Source organism: Muscardinus avellanarius (genome assembly GCF_963383645.1).
Source record: "Muscardinus avellanarius genome assembly, chromosome: 7".
NCBI classification, from domain to species: domain Eukaryota; kingdom Metazoa; phylum Chordata; class Mammalia; order Rodentia; family Gliridae; genus Muscardinus; species Muscardinus avellanarius.
In genome coordinates, this window is record NC_137793.1 from 20,303,565 (window position 1) to 20,318,075 (window position 14,511).

The 14,511-nt window shown below is 46.9% G+C and overlaps 1 protein-coding gene across 2 annotated transcripts in view; it reads left to right on the forward strand.

Moving 5' to 3' along the window:
• Nucleotides 1-14,511, forward strand: part of WWC1 (WW and C2 domain containing 1) — a gene marked incomplete at both ends in the record, with an annotated part of 170,971 nt that overhangs the window by 95,284 nt on the left and 61,176 nt on the right. For both annotated transcript variants that reach the window (XM_080698876.1, XM_080698877.1), the window contains 3 exons: nucleotides 5,692-5,768; nucleotides 6,983-7,062; nucleotides 13,556-13,685. In XM_080698876.1, the coding sequence (XP_080555002.1) occupies nucleotides 5,692-5,768; nucleotides 6,983-7,062; nucleotides 13,556-13,685 (287 nt within the window). The remainder of the gene's footprint in view (nucleotides 1-5,691; nucleotides 5,769-6,982; nucleotides 7,063-13,555; nucleotides 13,686-14,511) is intronic.

Genomic DNA, 14,511 nt, shown 5'->3' on the forward strand with positions numbered 1-14,511 from the left:
CAGTCCTGATCTAAGAAAACATCAGATAAGGTGTTGTTTGAAAGAAATATGTACCGGCCAGGCCTGGTGGCGCACGCTTGTAATCCCAGTACTTGGGAGGCTGAGACAAGAGGATCGCAGGTTCATTGCCAGCCTCAGCTACTTAGTGAGGCCCTCTGAAACATAGTGAGACTGTTTCAGAATAAAGAATAAAAATAGGGCTGGGGGTATAGCTCAGAGGTAGAATGCCCCTGGGTTCAATCCCTAATTCTGCAAAAGAAAAAAACAAAGTAAAATAAACGAATACGTACCCAAGGACAAGGAGACTTGGAGCAGAAAGAGCAACAGTAAGATTTGGAAGCTGCAGAGCAGCTGGGCAGAGGACAGCCTGCTTGGGAGGCCGGGGGCGGGGTGGGGGGACTATGGTGAGGAAACTGGCAGCACCCATGTCTACAAAGAACATTCACAAGAGCCTGGGGAAGTGGCCACAGCTGGCTCTGGAAAGCGCACCGAGGAGGGTCTTAGGTAAAGAGGATCAGATGAAAGATGTTTCTTTCTTTCTTTCTTTTTTTTGTGGTACTGGGGGGTAGAACCCAGAGGCTTTCTACCTCCGGGCTATACTCCCAGACCTTTTTTATATTTTATTTGGAAACAGGGTCTCACTAAGTTGCTGAAATCCTCACTAAGTAGCCAAGGCTGGCTTCGAACCCATGCGATCCTCCTGTCTCAGCCTCCCAAGCGCAGGGATTACAAGCGTGCACCACCACGCCCGGCTGAAAGATGTTTCTGAGACAGGCCATTAGATCCCTTGTCCACCCTGGCAAAAGAAAGGGGGCTTATCTCTTGGAGAGGGCAAAACAGAGTATCTGGACCCGTGGACCTCACGCCGTCTCAAAGCCATGATGTGTCACACTGAAAACGCAGTGATTCCATGAACACAGAACTAGGAGACCTCAGCCTGTCTGGGAAATCACACCCAAAAAGAGATATAAGGAGAAAAAATGTAAAAATACTGACATTGAGGATTCTAAGATAAAACGGTCAACCCCATCATGGACCATGCAGCTCAGAGCCAAGCAAGCTCTACTCTGGTCAGCTTTGTGGGCCACTTGCTGAAGAACACGGAGACTCCTGAGCCTCCAGATGTTCTGCACAGGAAGAGAGAGACTGACCACACAGCACGGCGGAGGCCGTGGAGGAACAAGGAGTGTACAGGAAGGAGGAACGCTGAAGAGAAGCTGCAGAGTCTTGAAACAAGCGTCGGGCATTACCTGCTAAACACGCGAGCCTTCCCAGACCAGCACAAAACATCGAAGTTAAAATATGATCACAGAAGTAACAACTCCAGCCAGGTGTGGTGCTGCACCCTTGTAATCTGAGACCGAAAGATTGCAGGTTCGTGGCCAGCCTCAGCAACTTGGTGAGATCCTTTTTCAAAACAAAAATCAAATAGGGCTGGGGGGTGTGGTTCAAGGTCGAATGTTGTTGGGTTCGATCCCCAGTAAAACACACACACACACCCCACACACAATTTCACAGCAATAAAACAGGAAATCTTGTAACAAGCAAAGAAAAGGTACAATGAGATTGGTAATAAGAGGAAAGGCAACCGAGCGCTGGTCCATGAAATCTATATCTGAGATTAAAAAAAAAAAAACACACCAGAGGAAACAGAGGAAGAAGCGTGCCTAAAATAATTCTCAGAACATTTTTCAGGATGTAAAGGAGGAGGGATTTTAGACTGAAAGGGTTCACTGAGTACTCAATACAATGGATGAAAGTCAGCGCACACCTAGGTCCATCGCTGTGAAACTTCAAACCCTGGGAACATTTCAACATCCCAGAGGCTCCCAAAGGGAAGAATCAGGTCATCCAGAAATGGTCAGGACTCAGAGCAGCTCCACACCGCTCTCGCCCGCAATGCTGCAAACCTCAGTGGTGAAATGCCTTTAAAGTTGTAAGGAAAATCGGTTCCGACCTCGGATTCTATATTCAGCAAAACTGCCTTTCACTAAGTGTAGGCTAGAATAAAGATATTTTGAAAAGTATAAGACTTTAAGTTTTTTTTCTCTTCTCCTTTCTCAGGAAACCATTAGAAGAGGTGTTGTACCAAAATGAGGGGTTAGTAAGAAAGAGGGAGAAAAGAAAAGATGAGGAAGGAGGATGCCCCGAATCCCATGAAGGGGAGTTTTGGTTGCCACCTGCGCCGAGACAGTACGCAGCCCACACCGGCGTGGGAGTGGACGCTGACGGAATGCACGCTGGTCTCTTGCCCAAGAGAGGGGATTTAGATAACGGACAGGATGTGAGGCTGAATTAGTGATAAGTTTGTAGAAACTAAGCAAATATGAAAATGACAATTATTAACTCCGGGGTGAGGGGGAGATTTCCACAATTTAAAAATTTGCTGGAAAGGAAAAGTAAGCAAAGCCACTCTGCCCTGAACAGTGTTTGCCTTAGTTTTACTCAGCAAACACTGAAGATTGCTTTCAGCAAAAGTATGCTTTGTCATTTAGGAGGATGAGGAAGTGTGAGTGTGGCGTAGGGGCTGCGGGAGGTAGTGCAGTTACGTCCCCATCCTCCCTAGGGGAAAGTGAATAAATAATGCCTGAAACTAAAGAGACCCAGAAGCAGCAATACATGCACACTAGTGGAGACACAGAGGTAGATAGATACCCAAGGGGTTGGCTCTAAGGCTGGGGGTGTAGCTCAGTGGTAGAGCATTGGCCTACCATGCATGAAGCCGCGGGTTCAATCCCTGGCACTGCAAAAGAGAAGGAAAAGAAATTGGCCAAACACATTAGAAATGTTTCCCTTTGGGGATGAGTTAGGTATAGAGTTAGGGTCTATGGAATGCTCCCTTTCTTTCTCTCTCTCTCTTTTTTTTTGACAGCAAACCTTAGCTACATTGGATTATTAAATTGTGTTCCTGGATAACTAGTAAAAACTAAAATTTAGAAATGTGTTTAAAATGCAGCAAGACAGTCTTTAAGGTCCCATTCAAATATAAAATTCTTCTGGAGGAGGGCAGGGAAGGGATGCCCCCACAGAGGGGCGGGGGCTGGTGACCTGGATCTGAACTAGAGTGCCCATTCCTCGACTGTGTTTCTTTTGTGAAAATTCTTCAAGCTGTACCCCTATGGCTTAGGCATTTTTCTGAATGTATTTGTTTACTTCATTAAAAAAAAAAAAAGTACCTAAAATGAATTCTAAGCTGTGTTCCATTTCAGCAACTTTGGATATAAATTGGTGCCCTTCACAATCCCTGCAGGCCAGTTGGTGTCATGCTGTTCTTTTGCTGAGGCTGGCTTTGAACCTGCGACCCTCCTATCTCAGCCTTCCAAGTACTGGGATTATAGGCATGTGCCACTATGCCCAGCAGGTCTTGCCATTTTTAGTGGGTTCTTCTAGGATGCTCCTTAGCATTTCCCTCAATGCATGGACCCACCTGCAGCAGCACTATCTAGTGATCTAGGTGGTTGGCAGCACAGTATGCTTATAAAAGCATACTCATGCCTCTGATGACCTTTCTGTATGCATCCTCATCTCCATTTCCACACTGATAGTCCTCTAGGCTTTTCACAATGTTCTTACTATTAAGTTAGTGGGTAACAAATAGTATGAACTACTTTAAATGTTGAAAAAAAAAAGCCTTTTGGGGGAATATGCTTATGGCCATGCCTCCAACTCTGTATCCAACTACGTCTCTCCTTGAAACTCCCAAGTCCAGCCAGAAGAACACAAAGTCAAAACCTCCAAGAGAAAGCATGGATACCTATTCCACACTCAACAGGAGAGCCACAAGGCCCCGCCCACCCCAGTGTTGGCCTCTCTCTTCTCTTCTGGTAAATCCCAGCTTCACCGCCATCATCATCCGGTGGTGAACTTGTGGTAGTAATGAAATGCTACCCATGGTTGCTTCTTTCATTATTAAGCAAAGTAGTTTTCTCTTTTCCCAAACTTCCCAGTGTTGTATTTTAACTTTTTTTCCATGCATGATCCAAAGGCCCACTAAAATATTTTACCTAGCTCCAAAGAGCGACATCACCCCCTCGTGATGGTCACTTTTATCTCCAGACACTGAAAATGACCAGAGATCTCCAAATCAGCTTCACTGTCCTCAGAAAAGGCCAGGTCTCAGCAGTTGACCTCTCTACGGGAGAATCGGCAGTGCAGGTGTGGTAAGTGGGAAGTGGAGACGAAGAAATGGTCTGTACAGTATGATTAAGGGCACACAGGGAAAGTCCTTGTCAGCCCCCTACCAAGAGTGATCGGTCCACCTGGAACAGTGAAGCTGTGTTTATGTTACGGATGCCAGGAGTCTCATGTCTGGCCCCGTTTCCCTCTTCACATCACCAGTCAGGATGATGTGAAAATAAAATGGGTTTATAGAGCCAGGTTTGCGGCGACTAGGAAGTGGGACTTCACAGTATGCAGCGAGCCCTAACCTCACACTTACAGTTTTGCTTCCTTATCCTGACTCTCTCTTTACCTTATTTTCTTATTTCAGATGCATATGACTCTAATTTCTTATTTCTACCTCCGGGCTATATTCCCAGACCTACTTAATACTTTTATTTGGAAACAGGGTCTCACTAAGTTGCTGAGAGCCTCACTAAGTAGCCGAGGCTGACTTTGAACCTGTGCGACCCTCCTGTTTCAGCCTCCCAAGCGCAGGGATTACAAGCGTGTGCTACCACTCCCAGACAAATACTATTTTTAAAATAAATAAACTTACAATAAATAAATAAATAAATAAATAAATACAGCTATAAAATAAAATTACAGCTATATGATAGAGCTACAGGTAAACATTGGAAGGTAACTTAGGAAAAGGATAATTGTTTTAGGATGTTATGATTATGGATTATTTATTTAACTTTTACAGTGTAATTATAAAGTAGGAAAAGTAATCATTTTAGTAATTTTTATTATAACAATAGATATTCATGTTAGAAAAATCTCAAAGAGAAAAACTCAAAGGGGAAAATGTCACTCAGTATCCAGCTCTCTCTAGACATCAGTGTTACCTTTTTGGTACATTCCTTTCTGGTCTTTTTTAGATGCTTGTGTGTATGTATTTGTTTATATCTTCTAAATTTAAGCTATCCTTTACATTCTTTGAAAATGGGTTTTCATATAAACAACTCTCAGACATTTCCTCTTATCATTCAGTATTTTTTGCACCACCATTTTATTTTCTAATTTTGACAGTATTGGGAATCCAGGGCCATGCACATGCTGAGCAAACCGAGCTATATTCCCAGTATTATTTTGAGCTATATTCCCAATATTATTATTGTATTATTATTATTGTGGTACTAGGGATGAAACCCCATTCTACCTCCGAGCTACACCCACAGCCCTAATTTTTATTCTTTATTTTGAAATACGGTCTCACTGAGTTGCAAAGGGCCTCACTAAGTAGCTGAGGCTGTCTGCGAACCATAATTCTCCTGTCTCCACCTCCCAAATGCTGGGATTACAAGCGTGCGCCGCCATACCTGGCTTCTGCACCATTATTTTGAATTGCATAAATCACATAGTTCTCATGTTAGGCATGTACCATATTCATTTAACAAATCCCCTTTTGTTGGACATTTGGGTTAATGACTTTCAGTCTTTCTGAATTAGTTTAGGTGGGCAAATAAGCCAACTTTGTTGAAATGTGTTTCTTTTACTGAAATTCTTTTCTTTCTCTTTTCATTACAGTGGTCTCTGGCTCATCGTCCAGCTCTAAGTATGACCCTGAGATCTTGAAAGCTGAAATTGCCACCGCAAAATCTCGGGTAGGGCCTCTTCATCTGTGACACTGATGGAGGTTAATGGGTCAGAATAGAAGATCTGGGTGGGCCGTGGCAGACAGTGCTGACCAACGAGGCCTCAGATAACAACAGTAGTAGTAGTAGTTGCAGTGTTAATAGTGGTCATAACAGCTCCCATTTTGCAAGCCATCTCCATCTACCAGGTATAGTGCTAACTGCTTCCTGTGTATCGTCACCTGTCCTTGTAACGACCCCACAGAGGAGCTATCGTCATCTGCATCTTAAAGATGAACAGAGGCTTAGGATAGCTAAGAAGAGATCCCAAGAGACAAGGCTAAGAAGTTCTCAGTATGGTGCACTCTCTTCTTAGATACGGCTTATTCTATATTATCTTATTTAATTCACAATTACCTTAGGGGATACACACTATTATCCTTGTTTTACTTATATGGAAACAAAGGCACAGCAATTAAGTGGCTTGCTCTTGGTAAAGTCAGTAGTTTAGACACTGGTTTAGTTCAACTCAAAGCAGTTTTCACACACTCAGATGCCTGCAGGAGAGCGTAAGGTGGGGGGGGGGCGCTGGCCCAGGTTGAAGTGTAGGGAGGAGGGGGACTGTTCCTCTGGAGAGGCATGCCCTGTCCATGGGGGTGATGGGTTTAGGCTGGAGTGCATTGCACCCCTCAGGCATGTGGGCTCAGTGCTGCCAGATCTCCAGGTATCATTAGAAAGGAACCGTACATCAAGACTTATTATGTGGAATCGCTCTATATCTGATTATTAGCAACTTGAGCAGCTCCGTGCAGGCCAAGCGAGCCTCCATGGGAGCTGGATGCGGCCCCCAGCACATCTTGCTTTGCCTCCGCCACCCTCACCTCCATGCAGAGCACCTTCCTATCTGTCGCCTGCTCTAAGTAATACACAGCCCAGGGAATTGCCAGTGTCCTGGGTCATTAGATCATCAGGAAAGAGAGGCTGGCTTCAGGGCAATCCCACAGCTGGGCGGTGGAAAGCCAGCTCTCTCTCTGGCCAGGTGGTCAGCTCCTGTCTACTTCCTGTTTCCCTGGAGCAAGGACTGACGAGGCAGGAATTAGAGGAACAGCGGCCAGGGGTGCTCACTGGCTGGGCAGGTGCAGATACCAACGCCCTTGTGGGTGGGGGCAGGGTGGTAGGTTCCAGTGTAGACCTGCAGCTGAGTCCCCCTCTGACCCGGCTCCTCGTGTGTCTCCGCCCTCCAGGTTAACAAGCTGAAGAGAGAGATGGCTCACCTGCAGCACGAGCTACAGTTCAAGGAGCGAGGCTTCCAGACGCTGAAGAAGTAAGTCCACCAGGCCATTTAGAGCGCCAGCCTGTGCCCCTCCCCCGCCCTCTCCTCTCTCGCTCCTTAGTCCCCGTGCTCCCTTCTAGAGAGGAGTCCTCGAATCGTTCTATTCAAGTTCTTTCCCAGTGGAATTTACTGAAGATACTCCCCAGGAGTAATGACTGGGGAAAGAGAGAAATTGGTCCCTTGGAGTCTCGGAGCCATTAAAGGGCTGTTCCGTTCAGCAGGGTCATACGGTCCAGCTGCAGACACCAGTGCTGTTGAGCATCACTGTGCACATATCTCCTGTCCTCCAGCCGATCAACAGTCTCATACACACCAGCAAGCTAACCCTTCACCCCTACAGTGAGCCACTACTTCACCTAGTGCTCCCGTGAAGGGATAGTCATCTATCCCTGAAACAGATTTCTGGAGGAGCTGTACCAAGCCACGCACACGGTCTCTTATGGATGACGTAGGGAGTTTCCCGAGTGACTTTGACTAGATGTCATTTTTACTTTTAGAAGGTCCCTCAGAGCCAGGTAATTGATAGCCCTTTTGTCTCTTCAGAGTGATTAGATTAGCGAAGATTTGTTGAACAATTACTGTGTGCCAGGAGAGACCTTCAGTGTGCCTGGGTGTACTCATTTGATCCCCATAGCAATTCTGTAAGGAACGTCTTTCTAGCTAACCCCAAATACACATGAGGAAACTGAGTCACAAAGCAAGCTCTCAGTAAATGCCAGCTTACTGTAACTAATAACCACAACATATGCCTGGGACTTACCGATCGAATTGTATTCCATCTACCTGATGGACTCGTTGGATGATCATTACAAAGGTCACTGGTCACTTCACAGATGCGCCAGCCAAGGCACCCAAGACTTCCCCCTTACAAGAGACACCTCACCTCGAGTCCCTGGGAGGTCACACATACGCGGATGGCTGTTTCTGTCGTCCCTTGCCCCCCTTTTCCTTTTCCTGAGCCACAGATCCACTCCCTCCATGTTTTGGCAGCAGCCCCATGCCTTGGGATGTCTGTCTGCAAGTCCCAAGAACTGAGTGAACTGTGGCTAACAGACGAAGGGCCCTTTGGTTAGTTCATAGACACAGCCTCCCACCCCATAATCCCCCCACCTGGAGAAACACCACCAGTCCCACACAGCACATGACACAAAAGGTAGATCTTGTAGGATCAACTGTGTATAATGCTTTTACACGTTGTTGTATGTTTGATTTTGCACATATATGTATCTTACACATGTGCAGCTTATGTCTCTATACATATACCAAGCTTATCTCTCTAAGCAGATTTTTTTTTTTTTTGGAGGTACTGGGGATGGAACCCAGGGCCATTCTACCTTCAAGTAACACCCCCAGCCCTATTTTTTATTCTTCATTTTGAAACAGGGTCTCCCTGAGTTGCAAGGGGCCTCACTAAGCAGCTGAGGCTGTCCTCGAACCACAGTCCTCCTGTCTCAAGCGTGCACCACCACGCCCAGCTCAAAGCAGATTTTAAACTCGTGCAATCCAGGGCCTCTACTTTATGCTTTTTCGGTGTCTTCAGTAGCGCCAGGAATAATTCAGGGCAATAATGTGAGCTTATCAGATTGCTATTTTCAACCTTTGATGCAGTCGCCTCCTTCCTCCACTTTCCAGCCGAGCAGTTCTGAGCGCACAGCTAAGGGTTGCTCGTTCCCACATCATCTTACCGAATATGCCCTCCCTCCTCCCTGCTCCTGTCCTCTGGTTAGAGCTTCTGGTTAGAAAACACTTCCCATTATTCTCTTGGCCTCTGCAAACCTGTTTTACCACTTTATCACCCTGTAGCAGCATTGAAAATTCTTGTTGTTTAGTAAGCTGAGCTGAAACCCCAAGGACAAGCCTCCTTCTCTCCCCTCCCTGTGCCCCATGTTGATATCTGGCCCCGATAAGACTCCTCTGCAGCTCTGGCCGCCCACGCTCTCTCGCCGGAAGCCTGGCTCCGCGTCCAGTGTGGAGGAAGGCGTCTACTTAAATGTCCACCCTGGCAGAGAAGGTTAGGGATGTAGCTTCAAGAGGCAAATGGCCAGAGTTGAAATCCCAGTTCCCCAGGGACCTAAGACAAATGACATAACCCTTCTAAGCTTCCATTTCTTTATCTGAAAAAGTCATGGTTATAGAGACTGCATTGGTGTCCCTCATCTGGTGTCACAGAGCTTGACATGCAAAAGGCGCTTCGTGGAGCTGGGGTTGGGAGGTGGCTTCTTGCTAGTTTTCCTCTTGGACTGGGGAAGGGAACTCGGATGGACTCTAGCTCCACCCTGAGCTGACATTTGTATTAGAGAAGCTTTTTTACATTAACTACCCCTTCGCCTTCTCTTGACTTATTAAGACCAGTTCTGAGCCGGCCGTGGTGGGGCACGCTTGTAATCCCAGCAATTGGGAGGACTGTGGTTTGCAGACAGCCTCAGCTACTTAGTGGAGGCCCTCTGCAACCTAGTGAGTCCTTGTTTCAAAATAAAGAATAAAAAATAGGGCTGGGAGTGTAGCTCAGAGGTAGAATGCCCCTGGGTTCCATCGCCATTACTGCAAAAGAAAAAAAGAAAGAAAAAAAAAAAACGTTCAGTTCTTGTTCTGTCCCATTTTATAGACAAGGACACTGAGAGAGTTGAAATTACTCTCGAGACCACTCAGCTAGCAAGGATCAGAGGTGGGACTGGAGCCCAGGACTATCTTTCTTTTTTCTTTTCTTTTTTTCTTTTTTTTTTTGTGCTTGGGATTGAACCCAGGGCCTCACTCATGCTAAGCATCTGCTGCTGAGCTATACTCACATCCAGGACCATTGCATTGTTACAGCTCTTGTGTATCTGTGTCTGTGTGTGGCGCTGGGATACTATTGGAATTTGGAGCTCGTGTCTCAGTTCCCTCTTCTGGGAATCATCCCAGAGAATCCCCCTGCCCACACCCAGAAAACATTAAGCCCTTTCCATCTCCCTTGGAATCCTGTTTCCTTTAGGATCTAGATGGGAGGCAGCTGGATTCCTACCACTTCTTAGCAGAAGGCAGGGAATGATGATACTCAACCCTGAGAGGTGAGTTACAGAGCTTTCAGGTCACTCTGAGCAGCTGTCATCTTCACAAATAAGAAGAAAGCAGCTCATGTTTCCCAAGAACAGTTGCGTTTCCGAAGAGCAGTTGTGTTTGCTGTCATGATGGCGATGATACCCATGAGGATTTGCTGAGCATTTACTCTGTGCTCGGAACCCCTATGAGCCATGCGCACTCAGCAAGCCCATCCTGTAGAAGGAAAGGGAGGGTGGATGAGGATAGAAGGAAACTTCTTAGAGGAGAATGAAGAAGGAAAATAAGAAAACCCAGAGCTCAGGAGTTGGGCTTCTCTGCTATCTTGGAGCCCCTGGAACAGAAGAAGGAGTTGGGAATTGGCGCTTCGTTTCAGGGGAGGTGGGGGAAGGGCAGGATCTGTCACACATCACAAAGGCCACCTGTGCCCAGGTGAGAGTCCTCTGGACAAGACCTGGAGGAGCAGGCTGCCATCGGAGCCTTTTCCTGGCTACTCTGGCTACTAGCCAGGCATGTGAATCTCAGCCGGTCTGGGAGAAAGGACAGCTGGGTGGTTTGGAAATCCTAAGACACATGCGCCCCCCTAACACACATACAACTTTTCTTCTCTTTCTGGGGAGGGGAGAGATTCATTGACTGAGGACATAATGGGGACCCTTTGTTTTCCCCACCCCCCTCCCCACCCAGCTTCACCCCAAGAGTGCTCTTGCTCAGAGTACTTTCTGGAGCCAAATTCCAGAGCCTGGGTTGCTAAGGCCCTTGAAGGAATCAGGTAGAGGCTCTTTGCAGCTCAGCAGACAAGCCACTTCTGTCCCGTCCTGCTGGGCATTCAGAGCCATTTGCTCCTGTTGGCAGAGAACAGGGGCACGGCCCCCTCCCCAGAGCCCCAGTCCTCCAACATGCTCAAGCACACGGCTGCCATCGCCCTGCCAGTCTGAGACAGGCCACCTCCCATCCCGGACACTAGCTCCGGGGACCGTGCCACGGAGCATCTTTGGCAGGACTCCACCGAGGAAATCTTCCCTCACACGAATTTTTCAGAATAAATCTGAGACCAATCTTAGCAGACCTGGCAGGCTTGCTCAGGCCCAAGACTTCGAAAGGAACAGACAGGCTATTTTTAGTGGGGACATAAATGGGGCTTTGTCTTCTCTCCACCGAGGCTGAAGTAACCGCAGGGGGTGCCGTGTGGAGACCACGTTCTCTTCTTCCCCCTCTCCCCTGCTCCTAGACCCAGACGCTGGGGCCAGGGTGGAAATCTGCTCCCCCGCAGTGATTCCCCTCTTGGGCTATTTTTAGCAGGGGACAGTTTGGCCTCTAGCAGGAAACCAAAGAGGAATGCCTGCCAGGGTTTCTCATCCTGAAATGATGGGTTTGTGGTGTTCTCTGGGACTGTGACGCTTCCCTTTCTCTGCCCATCACTGAAACTTCAGTCCTAACCTTTGATGAAAGCGTGAAGCACTTAAAATGTGTCTGCTCTCAGAACCTCTCCACACCCCAGCTTTCTCCAGAAGCCCAGGACTCCCCCAGCCTCTACCACTCACCTCTGTGGTTTGGTCTGAAGGCAGACCAAGCCAGATACTTAGATTGTAGCTCAGTGGTAGAGTATGTACTTAGAGTGAGCAAGACCCTAGGTGCAGTCTCAGTACTGGGCGGGGGGGGGGGATTTAATTTTTTTTAAATACCCACTTTTCCCCCATCAAAAGGAACCTGCATGTGGGGTTTGCATAAGGCAATAAGCTCTCTAAACTACAGGTTTTTTGGTTTGGGTTTTTTGTTTGGTTTGGTTTGGTTTGGTTTTTTTTTTGTTTTGTTTTGTTTTGTTTTGTTTGGTACTGGGGATGGAACCCATGGGCATTCTACCTCCGAGCTACACCCCCAGCCCTATTTTTTATTCTTTTATTTTGAAACCAGGTCTCACTGAGTTGCAGAGGACCTCACTAAATAGATGAGGCTGTCCTTGAACAGCGATCCTCCTTTCTCAGCCTTCCAAACACTAGGATTACAAGTATGCACCGCCATGCCAACTCAGGGTTTTGTGTGTTTTGTTTTGCTGTACTGGGGGTTGAACCTGGGGGTATTCTACCTCTGAGCTACACCCCCAGCCCTATTTTTTATTCTTTATTTTGAAACAGGGTCTCATTAAGTTTTGGAGGGCCTTACTAAGTAACCGAGGCTGGCTGCGAACCTGCAATCCTGTTGTCTCAGCCTCCCAACTACTGGGATTACAAGCGTGCGCCACCAGGCCCAGCTCTGGACTACAGGTGTTTTAATCTCTTACATTTGTACAGTGTTTTCTAGTTCACTGCAAGATTTTTTCATCTTTACACCGTTTGACATTGTCTCACAATTCCATGAATATGGGCCAGGCAGATGGCATAGTATTTTAAAGAAGGAAACAGAGGCCCCGGGGGGCTGAGATTCATGTCCAAGGCCACGCCACTAACAGGAGGTTTTATCCTTCTCACCTGTCCTTCACTGTGTTTATTAATTCAACATATAAACACATGTTGAATTATGTTGAATTAATTTTTTTTTTTTTTTTTTGCAGTTAGTGGGGATGGAACCCAGGGACATTCTGCCTCCAAGCTACACCTCTAGGCCTATTTTTTTAGTCTTTTTATTTTTTGAAACAGGGTCTCACTGAGTTGCGAAGGGCCTGGCTAAGTTGCTGAGGCTGTCCGCGAACCGCGATCCTCTGGTCTCTGCCTCCCGAATGCTGGGATGACAAGCGTGTGCCACCACACCAAGCTCAACATACGTTTCTTAAAGACAGTACTTCTCAACCAGAAGCGATTTGGGTTCTCTCCCCAGGGGATATTAGGCAATGTATGAGGAAAAATATGTGGAGATGTGTTTAGTGTTCACAGATCAAGGTTGGGTTGTTATTGGCATCTTATGGATCATGGCCAGAGATACTGCCAAACATCCTGCAGTGCACAGGACAGGACAGCCCTGCCTCTGACACACACAACAAGCAATGACCCAACCCCAAATGTCAAGACTGAGGAGACTGAGAGACCTGGATTAAAGCGCTTTTCTATACTAAATACTAAAACTATCCAAACATGTTCATATCAGTTCCTAGAGATACCAGAGTCAAGGCAAAGATATTGCAATATAAACCATCAATGATCACACAACCTAACAGGTGTAGTGTCATGGCTATGTGTGATACATCATGGGTACCACCTCCCCAGCCCAGAGGATCTGGGTGGGAGTCAGAGAGGGCCTCCTGCAAGAGTTGATGCTTTGAGGATTTCAGGAGCAGTATAGCTTGTGTAGCCACAAAGGATGGGACATTTGTAATTCAGCAGAGACCTTCCATTCCTTATCCCACAGATAGGACTTGAAGAGGAGGGGTCTTCAGGACAGAGAGAGGAACTGGAGCACCGTGGCCTGTGCTGTACCTCCTAGGTCTGACCTTCCCCCACTAACTGTTTCCTAGGATAGATAAGAAAATGTCTGATGCTCGGGGCAGCTACAAACTGGATGAAGCGCAGGCTGTCTTGAGAGAAACCCAGGCCATCAAGAAGGCCATCACCTGTGGAGAAAAGGAAAAGCAAGATCTCATTAAGGTACGCCTGCTCCTGGTGGTGTGGACCCATCTCAGGTTCTCCAGAGCTCCCCACGTTGCGGGACTCCTTTGAGCTCCTCTTCCACATGCTGTACAGATCATTACCCCTGGTCTAAGCATCTGAACTCTGAAACACCCCAAACTCTGAGACTTTTTGAGCAGCAACGTGATGCCAGCTGTGGAAGATTCCACACTGGACTCATGTAGTGGACTGCAGTCAAAACCCAGGTCCAGTTCCGTGTAAAAGCTGCATATGCGCCATTAATGAACTTTATGGGTCCAATACTCAAGGTATCTCATGCATATGCGAGTATTCTTTTTTTTTTGTGGTGGTGGTACTGGGGTTCCTGGAAGCCCTTCTACCTCCAGGCTACACTCCCAGACCTATTGTTTTATATATATATTTTTTATTTGGAAACGGGGTCTCTTAAGCCAGCGCAGCTGTCTTCGAACCTGTGCGATCCTCCTGTCTCCGCCTCCCAAGCACAGGGATTACAAGTGTGCGCCACCACGCCCTGCCATATGCAAGTATTCTAATATCCAAAAACAAACTCTGAAACACTTCTGATGCAAGACATTTAAGCTAAGTACTCCTTGACTCAATTAGCCTTCTTGGGGTTTAGTCCCATTTTATAAAGATTCATGCAATGAATGACTTGCCCAAGGTCGCATAGCAGGGTCAGGAGTGAAGCTGGAATGGAAGCCAGCTGGCTTTGTCTCCAAAGCCCACAGACTTGTCGCTAATTCTAGCCCCTTGGCTCATTTTTTTCAATTACCCAAAAGAAATGAGATGGTTTCAGCATCATTAACCTTAACAGCAAAATATA